Below are 21446 nucleotides of genomic sequence, written 5' to 3'. Positions count from 1 at the left end.
TGTGGTTACTGACTGGTGTTCACTAGATAGTAACTGAGAAAAATGTACAAAATTGAGGGTACAAAAAAAATTGAAGCAAATAAAAATTTTGGTTACTATTTTGTGCAAATCAGATATTAAATGATTTTTTTTATTTAAATAAAAAAAATTTTCAGAAATTAAAATAACCTTTTTTTTTCTAAAATTGAAGTTAAAAATATTCTGGTTACTATCTGGTGTCTTACAAGATAGTGTCTGAAAAATTAAATATATATACACAATTCTGGTTATTATTTGGTGCGCACCAGATACTAACTGAAGACATTTTTTTCTAAGAATTGAAGTAAAAAATGTTTTTAATTTCTAAGAATTAAAGTAAAACAAATTGATGCAAAAAATGTTTTTTCTAAAAATTCAAGAAGAAAATCTAAATTCTGGTACTACTGTACCAGATAGTAACTTCTGCACACCAAATAGTGACTGAAAAAATGTTGTTTTTCTAAAAAGTAAAGTAAAAAAAAATTCTGGTTATAAGTTTGCGTGTACCAAATAGTATCCAGATTGTATTTCCTTTCTAATTTTTATTTTTTAGATATTTTTTTTAACTTAAATTTTTTTTTTACTTCAATGTCTATTTAGGGGCCCCGTAATCTTTTTTATTTTTTTTATTTTTTTTATTTTTTTTCTACCTTAATCTTGTTTTAGAATTTTTTATTCTTATTTTTTTGGAAAAGGTTTTCAAGCAAACTAAATGAGCTTCAGAAGTCGGAGCAAACTTTTTAAGGTTTGACCTTTTAAGCAAAGAAAGACCCAGACATGTAAGTGAATGTGTGGATTTTGATGATTAAATTGATGGCAGTCTAATATCACACGGACAACAGTGGGAGCCTGGAAAAACATTCAAACTTTTTGTCATGTTTAATGGCTGAAGTTTGATGGAGTTTCACTTTTTTTTGCAAATATGTGAAAAAAATGGAAGAATTTCCTTTTAAGTTTCAACATGTCTTCACCAAACAAGATCCAGGAAGTGGAAGGAAGATGAGGATCGCTCGACTGAAGAGAAATCAGACCCTGAAGTCCTCTAACATTAGTGCCTGTCTTACGATGTAAACAGGTTTGAAATGATGGTGAAAGCTGTTAGCGTAGATCAACTACAGCTCTTGCTGATGTTATCTTCTTCTTTTTTTATATAATATATTTTAGCAAAGATCTAGGTCATGCTTAAATAACAGATAGATTTAAAAAAAAAACATTTTTTCTATGATAATTAACATTTTTTAGGAAAACAAAAAAAGTTTTTAATGGAATTTCTAACCAAAATTACCTAAAAAAACCAAACGTTTGCCCTCATGTTAATGTAAAAAAACAAGGTATAAATAATAATTAGACTAAATGGAAACATTGTTTTAAGTTTGTGAATAATTAAGGTAAGCCAAGGTGTAATGTCTTAAATAATATAAGCTTACATTTTGATGGCTTTGAATTAAACTAAAGAAGCACGTTTGAGTACATTTAGGATTATGTTCAACAACAATTTAAAAAAATCCCTTTTTGTTGCAGAAAGCCTGCAGGTTTTATCGTAAATGATTATTTTTAAGGTTTTTCTACTTGATCTAATTGAATAGAAGTTGTGAGGGATAAATGTGGTGTGTTATGTGTGGGACATGATCAGTGGAAACACAAACTGGTACTTGTTTTGTCTCTTTTTAGTTACACTCCTCTGTGTGAGCGGATTTACTTATAATTGAAAAAAGTAGAAACTTTTTTTTTTATATTTCTGTGTAGATTTGAGTTTTATGAAAAATAGTTTGATTGAAATATCGTTAGTTGTTTTTTAAATGATTTTCTGTGTCAAAATTGTAAATTGTTTTATTTTTCTTCAATAACCAGCAGTTAGAACAGCTTTTACATCAGAGATGAGCTTATATGCATAATGATAATGCTTTGGCCGTTTGTTATTGTAAATAATAAAAGCAACTTGGTATAAATGACATGTTTCTGGCTCATATTAAGGCTTTTTTTGAGTCAAAAAAAGGAAACTGTGATGTATGAAGACTTCCTGAGAGAACAATGAACGAAGTGGCTGTTTGTTGGATGAAAGACGATCCCGGCCGCCGAGCACGCCGAGGGAGGCCTGTCGTACAAGAAGGAAAAGTCAAACAAACACACACGAGCACATGTGTGCTCAGGAAGGTACGTGTGCTGTTATGCAACCGTCCTGTAGTCAGTGCAGGCAGTAAACTGCTGAGGAGGAAAGCTGTGTTTTGGTCTGTGTGCAAAAGTGGCGTCCGACATCACGCTCTTCCAGGTTACATCCAGCATGGCTGACTCCAGCTTCACTACAGGATCGTCAGATTGTCCGTTTGAGGGTGACCCGCGCCTCCTGCGGCCTCCGCCTTCTGCTCAGCGGAGGAGAAACTGCCTCCTCTGGAGAGCACCATCAGAGTGTCCCCCGACATGCCCCTGAACTCGAAGGCAAACGTCCCGTAGAAGACCATGATGAACATGCAGTAGATCCACTCAAAGATGGCCGAGGTGTGCTGCAGAGAAAAGCTCTCCTGGCAAAAGAAGACTCCACCTGGTGAAGAGGTAAGGAGAACAAGGCAAAGAAAAAAAAATGCACAAAATAAAAACAGTTTCTACTAAAATATTCAGCAAATGTGCAGGTTTTTTCTAAAACACTTTAGCATTATTTCTAATCTTACTAGAAGCTTTTTGCTGAAAATGGTGACGCAATTTACTTTAACTGATGAAGGGATTTACTGAAAATCTAAAAGCTATTTGCAAAATATGAAATTGGCTAAAAGACTGGAAATTCTGTTGAAGAACTTTTAAAGAGCGCCAAAGTTTAACTAAATTTATGAAAAATTTGCAGTAAAATTGCTTAAAATACATGCCAATTTGACAAAAATATTTGATGTGTTCTTAAATGTGAGCTGCACTCCAAATTATCCAAAAAGCTAGCTCGTTGCTTAAATACTAGCTAAACTCCAAAATAGCCTAAAATTCCTCAGTAAACTAAATTACTAAGAAACTTTAACCTGCTGCTAAATTAGAACTCTAATTTAGCCTATAAAAACCTCAGTAGATAAGAAATTAGCCAAAAACGTTAGCATGTTGCTAAAATATTAGCTAAACTCCATAGTAGCATAAAAAAACCTCAGTAAATGCCAAATTAGCCAAAAAAGCTATGTATAAATAGGTATAAAATATTAGGTAAACTCCAAATTTTTGGAAAGTTACTATAAAAGATGAAAACATTGTCCATGAATATACTTGTTGCTAATCTACTTAAAATCTTGAAAACAATTGTCATTCATTTCCTATTGGCCACATATTCATTATTTCAAAAACTTTAACCTTAATGAATACCAAAAATACAAGTAGTAATTTACTGAATGAGCTGAATGTTTTGATACTGATTGCTGAAATCACTGAAAGTGTGATTGAGTTTTTACGTTCCAAAAAAAAAACCACACAGAAAGTAGCAGGAGAGTAATTATTGTGTGAATGTGTACTAAGTATTCACACGATTAATATTTCAATAGAAATCTCCCAAGTTTCAAACTTCCTGCTTTGATTTTTCTTTTTAGTTTATAATTCCAAACACAAGATGGCAGCACGGATTAAAAGATAAAAGCCTTTTTCTTCTGCTGGAAAATAAGGAATAAACATAAATTTGAGCTCAGTGTCTGATAAAGTTAATCAAAAATAATAATTTGGGTCATCACATCAATATTTTCTCTCTACACTTCAACAAAAACACCAAATTTAGAGGAATTTGACCTGGATTTTTAATTTGACACAGTGGATCATGACATTTCCGTCTCTCGTCTGGAACAGTGGCTTGGAGTTTAAATCTATCAGCATGAACAAACTTTTTGTGTCCGTCTTGTGGACCAAATGTCCTCCCCAGCCCCCTTATTGAAGTGGGGGTCCCTCAAGGTTCAGTCCTAGGCCCTCTATTGTTCTCCCTCTACTTATTACAACTTAGCTACATAATCAGGAAATATGGTGTCTTTTCCCTCAAAAAGAACACTCGTTCTTTTCATATACTCCATAAATGTCTGTGTGATTTAAAGTTGTGGATGAAAATATTTTTTTTAGCCTAAATGACAGTAAGACAGAGGTGATAGTTTATGGTCATTCACTGCTAATTTGGGCTCTTTAAGCAAATATGTGAAACCTGAACCTCATGTTGTGAACTTGATTAATTCTGAGCAGACATTTGAGGCACAGATAAACTCAATTGTGAAGTTTTTTTCACTTAAGTCAGTTAGCAAAAATAAGGCCCATCCTTTATTTAAAGATTTTGAAACATGAATCTGTGCCTTTGTTATATTTGGGGGGTTAGTGTTTCTGCTCTTCGAGACTCCTTCCTGACTCCTTCCTGACTCCTTCCTGACTTCCTGAATAAAGTCTCTTTATTTGTCACTTCACCAGTTATTTTTCATATTAAAGAAATTAACTTCAGTTAAATATAACTGTCCCACTTTAGGGCTTCTTTTAGATTTTGGAGTCGTATAGGTGGCGTTGACGGGCAAGTTTAGCCTTAAAAGGAGTTCAACATTTTAGAGGGAGCTGTCTTCAAATCAAGAACAATAAATCAAATTAGATTAGTAAACCAGCACGTTTGCTACTTGCTGCTGATAACCTGGTTCAGGTGTATTTTGGCAATAAGAACCTGAAATTAGTGCTTATTTTAATGGTCGATAATCACCAAAATTTTTTTTCGATTTGTCGACTAATCGTGTCATGCACAAAGTGAATGTAAGACACACCTCAACCATCATAAGCCTAAAACTAACTAAAAATTTGATATATAGCATTACCTGTGATAATGCTAGTGTGAATGCTGTAAGCTGAATTTGGCCATTAAAGATGCTAGTGCTGATAGCTAAAGATGCTGAAATTGATAGCTGAAAACACTGAAGCTAATAACTAAAATATTATTAAAATGCCAAATTAGCCTAAAAAAACAGAAAAAATATTAGTATTAATGCAAGCAAGCACCAAAATAGCCTAAAACACTTTTAAAAGCCTAAATTAGCCAAAACAGCTAGCATGTAGCTGAAACATTAGCTAAACCAAAAAATAACCTAAAAACCCTCAATATGTGCCAAAATAATCCAATAATCTAGCAGAAGGCCATTATAACTTTTAACTTTACTACACTCTGACTCCATATAAAATAAAGTAACGACTAATCGACTATTAAATTAGTCGTCCACTATTTTAATAGTTGATTAGTTGACGATTAGTCGACTAATCATGGCAGCCCTAGTTCCAATTACAGGTTAGTCTGTTATTTTTGTGCTACTAACAGTTGTAAACAGTAACAAATTGAAAGGATACTGAGCACTAAAGCGATGAGAGCCATCAGAGTGATGCAAATGCGCAGGTGACCCATCCAGAACTCCTCCTGGGTTTTGGCCAGTCTGTAGGTCAGCGCTGACTGGAGACACACGAACAACATGCTGCACGGGAAGGCCACGCCAGCCCCAACGTAATGCAGCACTTTGGCAAAATCCACCTGACAAACACAAATAAAAAAGAAGAGTTAAGCAGAAGTAAACAAACAAAATGTCTGCAGGCTAATACAGTTCCCGGAACTGCAATTAGCATTTCTGTAGAAGCGTTTCTGGATCAAAGCTCCTGATTGATCCTGTGGGTTTGCTGGAGCCTATCCCTACGCTCTGGGCTGTTTGGAAGTCCAATGTAGGGCCACGCATTCACCAAAGAGACAATTTAGAGGCATCAAACAATCTATCAACAGTTTTGGGACTGTGGAGGAAGTTCCAAGAAAATCCTCATGCATCTTTTGTTGTGACCTGTGAGAAAACTGGACAACAAAGAAAGGAGAAATAAGTCTGGAGTTGAGTGAAATTCCAGTGGATGGTTTCCCCTCCAAGAGAAGAATAAATAGTTTGACACAAACTCCACACAAAAATGGATTGAACCAGAACCTTCTTGGTGTGAGGAGAGAGTGCTAACCACTACACCACAGTGCAGTGATGAAACGTAATACTAGTAATTTTTTATTGTTAAATGATTTCTTACAAACTGCGATCAATCAGGAGAAGTGAGGTACGGAACGCCAGATGTGCCAAAAAGAAGCAATTGGAAAACAATATAAAATTATAAACAAATGCAGAGAAAATGAAGAAAATTATATTTAAATTCAAAGTTTTTGCACCGTTCAAAATTAAAGTGACAAATGGGGACAAATGTGATTAAATAAATGAGATTGGTGACCCAGTTTCTCCTTAGATGAAGGTTTTTTAACTGCTGATGAGTTTTTGAGAATTATTCAGACAAAAACTGAAAAACGACAAGAGTGTCCTGATGTTTACGTCGTTTCTTTAAGTAATTTTTGCTTACTTTAAATAGAAAAAATGTTAAATATAATACTTTCTGTCTGGCTGACCCCCTACTGTCCCTTCTGTTTCAGTATCCTACACATGTTCTCCCATGAAGAACAGCAGACATCAAGTTTTTCCTCTTTATACTCGTGTTATCTGGGACAAATCAGAGAATTAAAAACCTGGACTTTGTATGACGGTTAAGAAATCATAAACACATAAAATAAGAACGTCAGCAGTTACTTGTTGAGATTTTTCCGATTACAAATATTTTCTCTATTTCTTTGTCTTCTATATTTTTTTTTCTGTAGATAAATAATTTTCTTCTTCCTTGTAAAGTCCCCAAAAGTCCATCATTAAACCTGCTACCCTCAAACTCCAAGACACTGAATCAACTCTATCAATCCAGTGATCTCATATTGAAAATATAACTGATTTATACCAAATCGAAATATGTCAAATGCTGAAAATAATTTGTTAAATCAGAAAAAAAAATTATTAAAAAGTCTTTGGCCTCAATTTTTTTTTAAATCTCAGAGATTTTTTTAGGAGTCATAAAAATGTCTAAAAGTGAAGAAAAATGAGAAATAATGCACAGAAAAACAAGAAGAAAACAGAGCTGATAAAAAACAGACCTGAAGTCTATCTTGACTCAACATGAGTAACCACCTGACTGAAAGAGAACAGAACTGAATCATCTGCGCCAGGAAACCGTAATGATGGTCATTTAGAAGGTCGTTTTCCACTGAAGAAGCCAACGGCAGGTCAGCCTGAACTTAGGAACTAATAACCAGGAGAATTAGAGTCAGAGATCAGAAATGACATTCTCTGCACTGTCAGTGTGAAACATTACAGTTCTCTGGGCCTTACCACATTTAAAGATATCATTAATGCGACTTCAAAAATATGAAATGGAGGAAAATACTGATTACTGATTGATAAGAGTGAGAAAAAGTAATAAAAAGATGAACTCAAATGCAGAAAACTATGTACACTGATATTAAAAGACCGCCTGGTTTAAAAGGTTTTTTTCTAAGTTGATTATGTCTATTTCTATAAAACTTGACTTTGTCCTGCTCTATTCTCCATTTTAAAATCTCTTCAGGCTTCACTTTCATATTCAAAGACTATTAAACCAGTTTATATATGACTATGTTACTAACTGACTGTTTCTTCAGACCGGAAACGTCTGTAGGTCCAGATCGAGTCCGCTTAATTTGGTCTGGATCGAGTCCTGATTCTTGCGTTTTGGTCTGTATTCAGACTGCCTTCAAATGGACATTTTTGCTTCAAAAAAATAAAAACACACATGATCAAAGATCTCTTCAGTCGTTGGTCAGGATTTATTGTTCCAGGTTATAGGGGGCAAACCAAATGTCTGAATACATCCTAAAAGTGCTCTCAAATATTGAGAAGAACTCTGACTTTGGTGGTGTGAGGAACTGTAAGCTACCAGGAAGGTGTGTAAACAGAGAGCTCTCAGTTATGCGTGATAGGACGGAGAGGTTGAAGTTACTGCAATGCACTAAACCACACTACACTGTACTGTAATGTACTGTATTATAATGTACTGTAATGTGTTATCCTTTACTATACTGTACTGTGCTGTGCTATGCTATGCTATACTGCACCGTACTATACTATGCTATACTGTAATGTACTAAGCTGTGCTATTCTATACTGTACTATGTTATGCTGTACTATATCCTACTTTAATGTACTATGCTACACTCTGCTATACTAAACTGTACTGTGCTATGCTATACTGCACTATGCTAGGCTCTGCTATACTAAACTGTACTGTGCTATGCCATACTATACTGTACTGTAATGTACTAAGCTAAGCTATGCTATACTGTACTATGTTATACTGTATTATACCCTACTTTAATGTACTAAGCTATGCTATGCTATACTGTACTACTGTATGTTATGCTAAGCTATACTATACTGTAATGTGCTATGCTATGTTATACTGTACTGTACTACAGTATACTATTATATACTCCACTGTACTGTACTGTAATGTACCATGCTTTGTTATGCTATACTGTACTACTGTATGTTATGCTAAGCTATACTATACGGTACTACAGTATACTATACTCCACTGTACTGTAATGTACAATGCTATTCTATACTGTACTATGTTATGCTGTAGTATACCCTACTTTAATGTACCATGCTATGCTATCCTATACTGTACTACTGTATGTTATTCTGTGTTATACTGTACTGTACTACAGTATACTATACTATACTCCACTGTACTGTAATGTACTATGCTATTCTAGACTGTACTGTAATGTACTATGCTAAACTGTACTGTACTGTACTGTACTACAGTACACTGCACTACACTGTACCTATGGAGGCACTTTGACTGTAGAGCTGCAGTTACTTGATTAATGCTGCATCTGACTTTGGGATAGTAACCTGTAACTTATCTCTGCATTTACCATCCATCCATCCATTTTCTTGACCGCTGTGTCCCTTTCGGGGTCGCGGGGTGCCGGAGCCAATCCCGGCTACTGAAGGGCGAAGGCGGGGTACACCCTGGACAGGTCACCAGTCTGTCGCAGGGCCTCAATCACACACACATTCACACCTAGGGGCAATTTAGAGTCCCCAATTAACCTATGAAGCATGTTTTTGGATGGTGGGAGGAAACCGGAGTCCCCGGTGAAAACCCACGCATGCACGGGGAGAACATGCAAACTCCACACAGAAGGTCCCAGCCGGGATTCGAACTGGGGCCTTCTCGCTGTGAGGCGAGAGCGCTAACCACTGCGCCACCGTGCAGCCCTCTGCATTTACCATTTGTATTAAATATCTGCAGAGTTTAAATGTTTAGAACAAAAACCATATGTTTAACATGATAATAATAATAAAAAAATTATGACATATGGATATTGTGTCTGAAAACAAAATCTCTCGAGTAACAGGGGATTCATCGTGTCTTTACAAAATTTTCCTTATTATGTATTAGACTCTAATTTGAACTTGTACACAGTGTGCGTGGGTTTGGTTGTACAGCATAGTAGAAGCCTACGATGGAGGAGGGTGACCCCCCCCCCACACACACACACCTTATGACCGAGCAGAGTTGAGATGTCAGTTTGACGGAGAAAATGACAAAGATTATCAAGTCACTGCACTTATCAGCAAAATACAAATGTAATTTAAATCACTCCTTTTTTTAAAAAAATTGGTCATTATCTGTATGTTTGATAAAAAGGGCAAAATGATCTGAGCTTATTGTGTTTCTGTTGCATTAATGCCAAAAAAACAAGTTTCAACCAAGGTCATAATAAAGTCTGCATCAAAGGTCAATAACTGTTTGTAATCTTTTATTTTTGTTCAGTAAAATGTGAAAATAACTCATGGATTGATAAAAATAATGATTTTCTATTTCCACAACCTACAAAACAAAACAAAACAAAACGACTTTCCAGTACTTTGAAACACGTGTCAGGTATGATCAAACCCTCAGCTCAGATTCTAAGAAAGTCGCCGCACAATAGTGAGAGGCAGCTTGACAGTGAGGTCACTGAGAATTATGTAACTTATAGTATGAACATTGTGCTTTTTCACAGGAAGGAACTGTTTATTTGTTGCTTTAAAGCCTTTTCCAGGAATGGGATTGTTTTATGTAATCTCTGGCATTTTTAATTCTAAAATTAAATCAGAAACGTCAGAGCAAAATGACAACCGTATCGCTTTTCTCCTTCAGAATCTACTGGAATGATGGTGTTAACAGTTAAAAAGTTACAATATGTTAAAGATTTTGTGTTTAAGCGTCACTGGCGTCGCCTCAGCTGTTAAAAGGTTAAAATAATCTTTAATGCTTAATTATTTTGTTCAGTATTGATCATTGAAGACAGCTTTTTACTTCTCTGGTGTTCATTAGACTCATTTAACCAAAACGTTTTCCTGTTTTGGCTTTAGGCTAATTTTACATTGTAAATGTTAAGAAACAAACAAACAAAAAAAATTCAAAAATTCAAAAACGTATTTTTTCTTTTACTTCTGCACTTATTAAAGCTTGTATTAAGTTGTTTCTATTTTGATGTATATTTTAGATCCAGTAAGACATAAAAAAACAACAAAAAAGATTGTTAAATATAGATTTAGGTTTAAGAAGCAGTTGTACCTTTGCTTGAAATCGTTTGCCTCATTCCTAGACAGATATCGTTTAGAAATGTACCCCTAAACTAAATAATTAATTATGCTTTAATGATGCTAAAAGAAAAAACAGTGTTAAGATTTTCATTTTGCATATCTGCTTGTATAGTCTATTCAAAGTTACGGTGGCCGAGAACCGCTATCACAGCAAAAAAAATAAAAATAAAAAGTAACAGCAAACTAAAAAGGAAACTGTTCAAAAATAAAAATAAAAAATCAGCAAACAAAAAAAAGTGTTCAAAAGAAAAATGTCGGCAAACAAAAAAGGAAACTATTCAAAATAAAAAAAAATAAAAATTATATGCAAACAAAAAAGGAAAATGATTTTTTTTTAAAAATGTATGCAAATAAAAAAGTAAAATTGTTTCAAAAAAACTGTATGCATACAAAAAAGGAAACTGTTCAAAAATTAAAGAAAATAATCTGTAAATAAAAACGGAAACTATTCAAAAGTAAAAAAATAATCGGCAAACAAAAAAGTGATCTCAGCAAAAATTAAAGAGTAACTAAACAAAAAGTCACATGAGGCAAAAAAAACAATCCAGTCCTGGTGTGTCTGTGGGCAAAAACAATCCCTGTTCATCGACTTCCATTGCAGCTTTTTTGTTTGCAGTTACTTTCTTATTTTTCTGTGATCACTTTTTTGTGTGCAGTTACAGTTCTCTGCCACCGAACAAAGTACATAAAAACACAATTCAGTTTAATTTAGTGAACGATGAAGGTGACTGAGTGAAAAAAGCAGAGGGGAACGATAACTTACATCACCATAGTTTCATATCAGAGGATAAAACCTTCATCTGGGCAGATTTAAACCCACCTGAAAGTTTCCCACCATGATGAGGCCGGCGGCACAAATCCAGCCGGTGGAGAGGCCGGCCGTGTTCAGGACACAGTTGTGGTGCTTCTCGATCACGTGGGCGTAACGAAGCAGGCCGACCAGCATCACTGGAGGAGCAAAAGAAGATGATTTGAAATGTGACCCAGAACCAGTCAGTATCTGGTGTGACCACCATTTGCCTCTTGCAGTGCAGCACATCTTCTTCACACAGAGTTTGTCAGATTGTCTTTTGCTGCACGTGAAAGTTTTGGTTTCCTCTCTTTGAGCCTCAGAATGAAGCGGTGATGCTGCAGATCTTATGTGAGCAGATTCCTGCCGTCTGTTTATCCTGCAGCTCCTTCAAAGCCTCGCCGCCGTGTCACACGGCTCTCCCACACTTCCATGTGACGGGGTTCACATCTGCCTCCAATCAGGCTGCAGAGAGCGGCTGTTATGATGTTGGCAGTCCAGCGGCGCAGGTTTTGATGATCCGGCGCACGTGGTCAGCGTGAGTCCATGTTCTGGACTGCAGGGTTTACCCAGAAAGGATGGACTTTGTGATCTGCAGCCCCTTAAAAAAATGACCATTCTTCTATTCTTTAATCCCGCCACACCTCAGAGTTAAACAAACTCCCATCAGAAACGCCGATGGAGGATTGTTTATGGGAGCAGAATCAAAACGGGGAGATGTTTTTGATGTTGGGGAAATTTCCACTTGTGGCTTTCTCTCCCAGCTCAAAGTCTGGTTACAGAAAAAAAAAACAGTATTGTTTCACCAAGAGAAGAAAAACAAATATTTCTTTTTCAGCTTCTTCAGATCTGTCAGTTACTTTTGGCACTCATGGAAACCGCTCTCTCATGATTATGTATCTCCATATCTGTATGCCTGATATCATAAAATAAACGCATCTTCACTGATTATGATTTAAACTCTACTGGACGCCTCAAAAAAAAAAGAAAAAAAAAAAGAAAATATAATGTAAAAAGAAATATAATGTAAAGCACATGTGTCAAAGTCAAGGCCCGGGGGCCAGATCCGGCCCTCCAAATCATTTTATTTTATTGTTATAAATGACCTGATGTTATTTCCAACTTGTATAATTTTGACAAAATATATTTTTATGGAGAGTAAAATATCTAAAGTTATTTAAGGTTTAGGTTTTCTTAATCTGGAATAATATTCCTGCCTTTTTATTATTCATAATTATGTTAAAAAAGTTACAGTTTTAAGGTTTTAAAAAATTTTCATTCTGATAGCTTTGTGGACTATTTTTGGCTTTTTTAGGCTATTTTGGAGTTAGCTAATAATTCAGCTACATGCTAGCTATTTTGGCTAACATAGGTTTTTTTTTGTTTGTTTTTTTTAGGCTAATTTTGTATTTAACTAATAATTTCATCTAGCTATCAGCTTCAGCTTTTTCAGCTATTAGCTACAGTGATTTCAGCTATCAACATTAGCATCTTCAGCGGCCAAATTCAACTTACAGCATTCACACTAGCATTATTGCACATTATGCTATTTATCTAGTTAATTATGTAAAAAAGTTACATTTTTAAAGTTTTAAAAAAATTAGTTTTAGATTGTTCAATAAATGTTCAGTTCTAAGGTGTGTTTCAGATTGTGTGATTGAGTTTGACACCCCTGATGTAAAGGAAAGAAAGAGCCTACAATGGATCTTTGGGAGAGTTCACAGAGAAACACTATTTATCTTGACAAAAACTCACATTTGACAAACACATTTGGATCTTCTCCAAAACGTTTGCACAAATATACGCATGCGGTGAGGTAAAAAAAAAAAAAAAAAACCTTTCTGAAGAGTGAGCAAAGGGCATTTAACAAAAAGATACCATAGCGACAGTAAGGCATGGTGGTGGTAGTGTGGTGGTCTGGACACGCTTTGCAGCTTTGTGTCATGGAAGATGTGTTTAATATAATGAAAATGAAAAATCTGTGTTTTTTGTTTTGTTTTTTTTACAACTAAGATCTGGCTTTAGCTTTATCTCAGGGGTCTGCAACCTTCAACACTTAAGAGACATTTGGGTGGATTTTTCGCTGACCAATCAGGAGCCACAAAGTCTAAGCTCACTCTTTAGAGCATTAATATACTGATTTGTTTTTATATTATTGTTCCTATTACAATACATATAAATGACCTGTTTTTTAAGCATAAAAAACACTCTATAAAAATATCCTTTTTTTTCAAAACATGAAATGTTTTTTAACTTTGACAAAGGTTCCTGTGACATCCTTTCAAAATAAAAGACTCCCTGTGTGACATATAAGATCATCTAAATGTAGCAAAAAGGATAAAATAAAGAGTAAAAATAGTTTCTTTTTCAGTTTGTGGTGCATCTCTGCTAGAAAGGCATAAATCTAACAAACCAAAATTAAATCAGAGCTATTTTTAAATGGTTTTTAAGCATAAGGGGACACCTAAATAATTCAATTTGTTCAAAAATAGAAAGTCTGCCTAATAACCCTTGAATATAAATGTTGTTTTTTATTGCTGACCTCATTGATTTCTTTTTTTTTTGTGGTACATGGCGATCACAAATCTTTCAAAATGTTATAGCTCGACTTTGTTAAAGTACGAACCGCTTTATGGACTGTTGGAACATTGCAGAGTGATGTGTGATGTTCTTTAACTGTTTGTGAATGGATAGAATAAAGTTTAAGGTCACGTTTTTCACTTTATTACTTGTTATTTTACTTTATTTTTTTTACTGTACATGTGGCTCTGGAGCCTCAGGTTACTGACCCCTGCTTCAACCAATGACAGTAACTATCCCCTTAGAACCATCGTACACTTTTAGGAACCCAAAAACTGTATACATAAGTGTTACTTCACTATATTGTGGGTCACTTTTTACAATCTTAGTGTTTCACACATTTTTTCCAGCGCAATTTTGCACATTTATTGTTTGTTTGCTTTGATCTAACAGCACACAGTGTTCTGCATCCTGATTGGCTATCGATCATTGTCAATCATTCTCCTCTGTACTACGTATCCTGTACAGAATGTGTTCAGTTTGCCTCATTGATAGAAATCTTAAATGGCGATCAGATCTTTAGTTTGATTCTGTAATACTGAATCTAATTTTCTATGAAGGTTTGAGCTTTTAACAAGACAGAAAAATGTGAAAATCTGTGTCTAAGAGAAGTGTATAAAGTGTGTAGTGAGTGATTTTACAGCTTTAAATCATTTACAATCCCACTTCACAGATTTGACCTTTCAGAGGTTATTTTTAGAACATAACTCCTGTAATGAACAAGGGAACACTGTATATCTGTCTTTAACTGTATACAATGTGAACAGAGGAAAGGTCTATTTTCAGTACATTTTCTCAGAAAAACTGCACAAGCAGGTATTTGCGCTGAAGAAGTCAAACACAAGCTCTTGATAAATAAAGGCTTCAAATGATCCTGTGTTTCTTCAGCCTCCACAGATGTTTTTAAACAGAACACAGGACTTTATTCAGTGGGAGATTCTCCACAACCATTTTTTTAGATTAAAGAATATTACATCAATGATTATTAGCTTTCTTTCTTAATTGTATTTTTTCAGGGTTTGGATTAAATAAAGTTTAGTCAGTTTGTGTAAAATAGGCAGCAAGTTTGTCTCCATGTGTGTCCAACTTTTTTTGTCTTTAAATTCAAACATCCCATTTCTATTCTGATTTACGCTCAGCAGTCTGTCTGTGACCTTTACTGAAGAAAAGTTCATGTTTTCCATAGCTTTCATAGATTTGAAGCCTGTGTCAAAGAGACTGGTGGATTATGGGTAATGTAGTATATGTGTATGAGTGGCTGCAGTGGAGTTGAATGTCAACACCTTTAGACACTGCAGATGAAGGAAGATTCCACACAGATCAGCAGACACTTTAATGTTTTTTACATTTTTTTGATGATTTTATGTAAATACGGATTATATATTTAATATGTATACATTTGTGCATAAAATATAGTAAGATTGCAGGTGGAATTTCGTTTCCTTCAACCCACTTTTTTAAAACTTTTTTTCTGTTTATCGTTGATTTAATTGTGCTTAAAAAATAAAAATCAGTCAATCAATAAAAAAAAAAAATTAGCATCTAAACGTCAATTTTTGAAAAGATTTTCCGGTTAATCATAATAACTGATGCAGTAACATAAATATATATAGTTTTTGTAAATATATAATTCCTGTTTGCATTTTTTAATTAATTTTAAGCATTTTGTCCATTTGTAGAGCTCCATACAACAACACAAACATGGTTTTGTATTTCTCACGTTAAATACATTTTTTTGTCATCTTGTGTACAGTTTAAAAATGTCCTTTTATGTTTAATCCAAGATATATTTCACAATTTGCTCTGAAATGAACACCTTTAATTATCTAAAGAGGGCATTCATGTGAAATTTATTTTAGTTCCTTTTTTTATCAAATGTGCATGTGTGTAAACAATTAGATGGTGTCAAAATATGAGAGATTTTAGTGGTACAAATACAGTGTTTCTGCTCTCCAGAAAGTTGTCCAAAAGAACTCAACCTCCTCATCAAAGTGGCACAATCATGTTTACTCTGAGTTCTCCAAAGATCAGTTTTGTTCGTTTGCTGGCAAAAGCTTCACCCCTGAGCTGTGTGTGATCCAGGATCCAGCAGCTGCCACTTCTGGAAAACATCTCCCCTTTTAAAAGCCTGGCAAGCCTTTCCTTTGAAATCCTACTTCCTAGAAGGTAAATATCCTCACAAATATTTATAAAGCAAATGGAGACAAAAAAAAAAAAAATCAAGCAGCACACGATCCTGAACTCAGAGGAGACCACCCAAAACACTGCTGTTTTAGGACCTAGCAGAACTGAGCGGTCAAAGGCTGAATGCTTGTGGGTTGCATTAACAAAATAAAAAGGACATGTCCTTTTCATGGTATGGAATGGATTTTTTTTCTCTCAGACTGCGAGCTAAAACAGCGCCTGGCAGTGAATTCTGGGAAGTAGAGACTTGGCAGGAGTCTCTGCAGCTGGAAAAACAAGCCTGAGGTTTGGACTGCGGTTCAGTCAAGATCGATGCTGAAGTTTCTGCAGCCGAACCTCCTTAATGCATTCCTGCAAGTAACACCTTTTGACCGACACTCACCCATGAAGGATCCCGTGCTGCAGACGAGGCTGAAGAAGCAACTTTCAGGGGGGAGAGTTCCACATTTACTGCACAGGAAACAGACAGGAGAGGGTTAAAGCTCACTAGTATTATGGGCTGGAGGGCAATGAGTTTAAACTCTGATCTTATTGTGCTGCTCTTTTGGAAACAGCTTAAAAAATGTGTTTTTTATTACTTTATTGCATTAGGGATAAAAAACGATCAAGCGATATATCGCGATATTTCATTTGCAAATACTTGTATCGATTTAAAATGGGGACAAGATGATATTTAATTAATTGTTTGTGTTCAGACTCCAGAACTTTATTTACTTGATCATACTTTTAGAAACTTATTGGTTAAATGTATTTTAATCTATTTTTTTAATTTTCTTTTTTAACCTTAAAAATATTTTACTGTGGAAATTAGATAATATTGACTGTTCTCTTTAAAAAAAAAAAATCTTAGTTTACCAAAAGAAAAACACTATGAACATGTGGGTAGAAGCAACTTGTGTATGAAATACAGTTTCAGAGCTTAAAATATAATAATTTAGAAATTTTATTAGAATGAAAAGTGCATCAATATTTATGTGGAGTTTTCTTTTTCCTTTTTTAATTTTTTTAATAAGTCGTACTCTTGAAAAAAAGCAAAATTTCATGATGAGTTATTATTTTTAAACAACTTCGGCCACAAATATTGATTAAAAATGTTGTACTACAGCTGTGGTGGGACTCAATTTGACACTAAATGTTATTAAAATGTAAGTTAAAGTTAACTTCATGCTGCTATGCTTTAGTGTACATCAGTTTTGGCGATCTGCTGTACAGTTCTGTTTATGAAAAACTGCATTTACAAATCTTTGTGATATCACTAAGTTCAGCCTGAGTTGACAAAAAACTGTTACAGTTAATTAACTTGTTATTTTTGGTCATTTTTATTTAATCTCCTGACATTTGTGAATATGGTTTAATAAAATGTAGACAGAAAAGTTCAGTTCAGAAGTTCATGCTGTCTGTGGATTTAAAAAAAAAAAAAACATAAATGAAGAGGAACTAGAGCAGGAAACTCAATCACACAAGGGGCCAAAAGCCGAACAAGATAAACATTTATTGAAACCTCTAAAACTAGATTTTTAGAACTTTAAAACGTAACCTTAACATGATTATGAACTAGATACATACCATTACCTGTGAGCTAGGTGTGAATGCTGCAAGCTGAATTTAGCTGCTAAAGATGCTTAAATTGATATCTAAAAATGCTGAAGCTAATAGCTAAAAATGCTGAAGCTAATAGCTGAAAATGCTGAAATTGATAGTTAAAAATGCTAAAGCTAATAACTAAAAATGCTGAATTTGATAGCTAAAAATGCTGAAGCTAATAGCTAAAAATGCTGAAGCTGATGGCTAAAAATGCTGAAATTGATAGCTAAAAATGCTAAAGCTAATAGCTAAAAATGCTGAAATTGATAGCTAAAAATGCTGAAGCTTATAGCTAAAAATGCTGAAGCTAATAGCTAAAAATGCTGAAATTGATAGCTAAAAATGCTGAAGCTTATAGCTAAAAATGCTGAAACTGATAGCTAAAAATGCTGAAGCTGATGGCTGAAAAGGCTGAAATTGATAGCTAAAAACGCTGAAGCTGGTAGCTGAACACGCTGAAGCTAAAGTTGATAGCTGAAATCACTGGAGCTAATAGCTGAAAAAGCTGAAGCTGACAACCAGCTGAAATATTAGCGAAATGCCAAAAAACCCTTGGAAAAAAATTAGGTTTGTCAAAACACGTAATATGTAGCTGAAAAAAATAGCTAAACTTCAAAATATCCTAAAAAAATGAAAAAAGCCTAAATTAGCAAAACAGCTAGCATGTAGCTGAAATAGCAGCTAAACTCTAAAATAGCTTAAAAAATCTTAGTAAATGCCAAAATAGTCCAAAAATCTAGCAGAATGACAACTTTTAAAACTTTAAAACAATAACTTTTTAAACATAATTCTGAATAATAAAAAGGCAGGAATATTATTCCAGAATAAATCAACTTAAACCTTAAATAACTTTAATATTTTACTCTCCATAAAAATATATTTTGCCAAAATTATACAAGTTAGAAATAAGCGCAAGATAACATCGAGCCATTAACAACAATAAATAAAATGATGTGGAGGGCCGGATCCGGCCCCTGGGCCTTGACTTTGACACATGTGAACTAGATTTACCATAAGTTCTAAAGGCAAGCGCCTTACATGAATATTTCTGAGGTCATCCCGGCGCACCTGCAGAAGCTACTCACTTACCTGATGAGCGGCACGTTGTCCAGAGTGCAGCACAGCACAGGACTTCTCTGCAGTGGAAGAGGCTCTTCACAGGACTCATTATACAGCCTGCAAACACACACATGCTCACACTGTTGTGGGTCTGCAGACACACAAATGATGTTATCTCCACTCCTTTGAATGCTAATGCTCATGCTGGCTTGATTAGACACACTGGACCTCAGTTATCTAACAGTAGACAGAAGTTTAGGAAGTCTTATCTCAGTTCCTGCTTTTCTTTAACTTCAAAGACGCAAACATGAATTTTTCATGAAACAGGACAACTCATGCAAGCAAATGTGTAAGGCTCTGTTAGTGGTTAAGCATCACTTTATGTAAATAAAGATTAAAAAAAAGTTATAAACAATTTTTAGGCTTGAGAACAGATTCACTTTTCTACACACACAATAAAAAAGACTAAAAACTTTTGTTTCAATCTTTCTAAGTTTGCCACTTTTATTCTATTTTTTAAATCTAAATTGTGAATTATTTGAGGCTAAAAGTCCAACATTTGTCGATTTATGGATCTCCTTCAAGTTAATTTCAAGATAAATGTTTTAAAACTTTTGTGTTTAGTCTTCACCTTTAAAAAAAGCATCTTTACACATTGATCTATCGATAAAGGTCTTAACCTCTTGTACCCTTTTATCATGACACATACTGACCTTTGCATCTTTGACATCAGTAAGAGGACTGCAAGTGTCAACAGAAAACATGTTTTTTGTCCATCTTACTTGTGCAGAGTCCACACAATCAATGCATGGCTTTAAACAATTAATCTATATTTTCTTTACAGTTTTTATGATTTCAGTTTAGGGAAAATATATTGTATAAAATGCAAAAACTGCAAGAACTATCTAAGGTTACTATATAAATTGCTTGAAGTAGGAAACATTTTTCTTCCTCCTCCATTATCCTTTTAACCGTGATCAATGTTTTGCAATTATGATTCTGTAATCAATTAATCTTTGATTGTTTAATGATTGCAAAAAAAATAAAATCTGCATTTTATAAGGAATTTAAGGATTATATATGATGATTTTGGCTCACAAGTATAAAAATAACCTCTAATTTGAGGATGACTCTGGCGAGGAAGATAAAAGACACCCTGAAAAGCTTAAAAAGGACAAGTGGCTATATTGCTATTTTTTTTTATACTTCCGAAATCAGTTGTCCTTTAAGAACACCAGGTATTTCATAAAAGCACAAGAGGTTTGGCTTTAAATAAAAGCTTTTAGTTGGAGCAGTATGAATGTTTGGCTTAAAACATTTTCTCAGCCTGAAAAGCCTAAAAAGGACAAGCTTGGCTATATTGCTGAAATTCCTTATTTTGTTTTCATTTCTAAACTTAGTTAGTCTTTAAGAACAGCAGGCAGAGTGGAGGACCAAGAGGTTGAAACTGAAAAAGGAAGACTGTGAAGAGAGCAGCCATGTTATTGGTTTAGATCAGGGGAGTCAAACTCAATACCACAGGGGGCAAAATCCAAAACACACCTTAGCTCGCTGGCCGAACAGGATAAACATTTATTGAACACTGTAAAACTACATTTTTAAAACTTTAAAAACATATTTTTTAGGATAATTATGAACTAGATATATAGCATTAATTGTGACAATGCTAGTGTGAATGCTGTAAGCTAAATTTGGCCGCTGAAGATGCTAGTGATAATAGCTGAAGGTGCTAGTGATGATAGCTGAAGGTGCTAGTGATGATAGCTGAAGATGTTAGTGTTAATTCAAAATTAGCCTAAAAAATACTTTGGTTAGCTAAAACAGCTAGCAAGTAGCCGTAAAAAATGATAAATTTCAAAACATCTTAAAAAACTGAAAAAAGCCTAAATTAGGTAAAACAGCTAACGTGCAAATATTAGCTAAACTCCAAAACAGCCTAAAAAATGTAAAAAAACAGAAGCCTAAATTAGCCAAAACAGCTAGTGTTTAAAAATTAGCCTAATTCCAAAACAGCCTAAAAAATGTAAAAAGCAGAAGCTTAAATTAGCCAAAACAGCTAGCATGTAGCTGAAATATTAGCCCAGAGGGCTGGATCCGGCCCTCCGGTCTAATATTGTTGTTGGAATTATCGTGTAAACGGTTGAAAAGTTACAGCATATTAAAGATTTTGCGTTTAAGCATCACTGGCAATGCCTCAGGTGTTAAGGGGTTAAACAGGCATAAAGCTGCTTCTATCCCAGAATAATGCACACATTTTAAATCTGTTTTCAGTCTTTTTCAAACTGGAAATGTCTAATCTTCTTGAATTCCTTCTTTCATTTCAACCATCTGCTTGCATTCTTGACACCACAAACCTCAGTTTACACTATCCCCAAAACCTCACTCCCTGGGGGGGGAAAACATTATTTACCTTTTCTTTATAAACTCTAGTTTGTGCCATGCAACACATTTCTATGCAGCAGTTCATTCTCGTCCCTCCCTGCCTATTTGTCTTGTCTGGGCAGTTTTGACACACAAGGTGACTAATGAACTGTACTGCAAACACCGGAACAAACAGAAAAAGTTGTTTTCAGAATAAAAAATTGAAATGTTCACAGATGTTCATGTTTAGGCCAATTTTAGCAAATATTGTTAATGTTCCCCTCCTTGAACCGCCACCTTAACGTGGTGGAGGGGTTTGGGTGCTTGAGTGATCTCAGGAGCTATGCTGTCGGGGGCTTTTGCCC

General features: G+C 34.7%; 1 protein-coding gene across 3 annotated transcripts in view; it reads right to left on the bottom strand.

Moving 5' to 3' along the window:
* Positions 1 to 1830: 1830 nt before the first annotated feature.
* LOC112154544 (transmembrane protein 150A) overlaps positions 1831 to 21446 on the bottom strand; it is a 32764-nt gene continuing 13148 nt past the window's right edge. The window contains exons 4-8 of one of the 3 annotated variants that reach the window (XM_024285564.2): positions 18751 to 18837; positions 16460 to 16527; positions 11344 to 11471; positions 5335 to 5512; positions 1831 to 2551 (exon numbers count right to left, since the gene is read on the bottom strand). In XM_024285564.2, the coding sequence (XP_024141332.1) occupies positions 2319 to 2551; positions 5335 to 5512; positions 11344 to 11471; positions 16460 to 16527; positions 18751 to 18837 (694 nt within the window). In that variant the 3' untranslated portion in view covers positions 1831 to 2318. Of the gene's footprint in view, positions 2558 to 5334; positions 5513 to 11343; positions 11472 to 16459; positions 16528 to 18750; positions 18838 to 21446 lie in introns of all 3 variants that reach the window. The other 2 variants (XM_024285563.2, XM_024285565.2) reach the window with 2 other exon arrangements.

The sequence above is a fragment of the Oryzias melastigma genome, linkage group LG19, assembly GCF_002922805.2.
Source record: "Oryzias melastigma strain HK-1 linkage group LG19, ASM292280v2, whole genome shotgun sequence".
NCBI classification, from domain to species: Eukaryota; Metazoa; Chordata; class Actinopteri; order Beloniformes; family Adrianichthyidae; genus Oryzias; species Oryzias melastigma.
The sequence above is the reverse complement of the archived record's forward strand: the minus strand, read 5'-3'. Positions and strand labels throughout refer to the sequence as shown.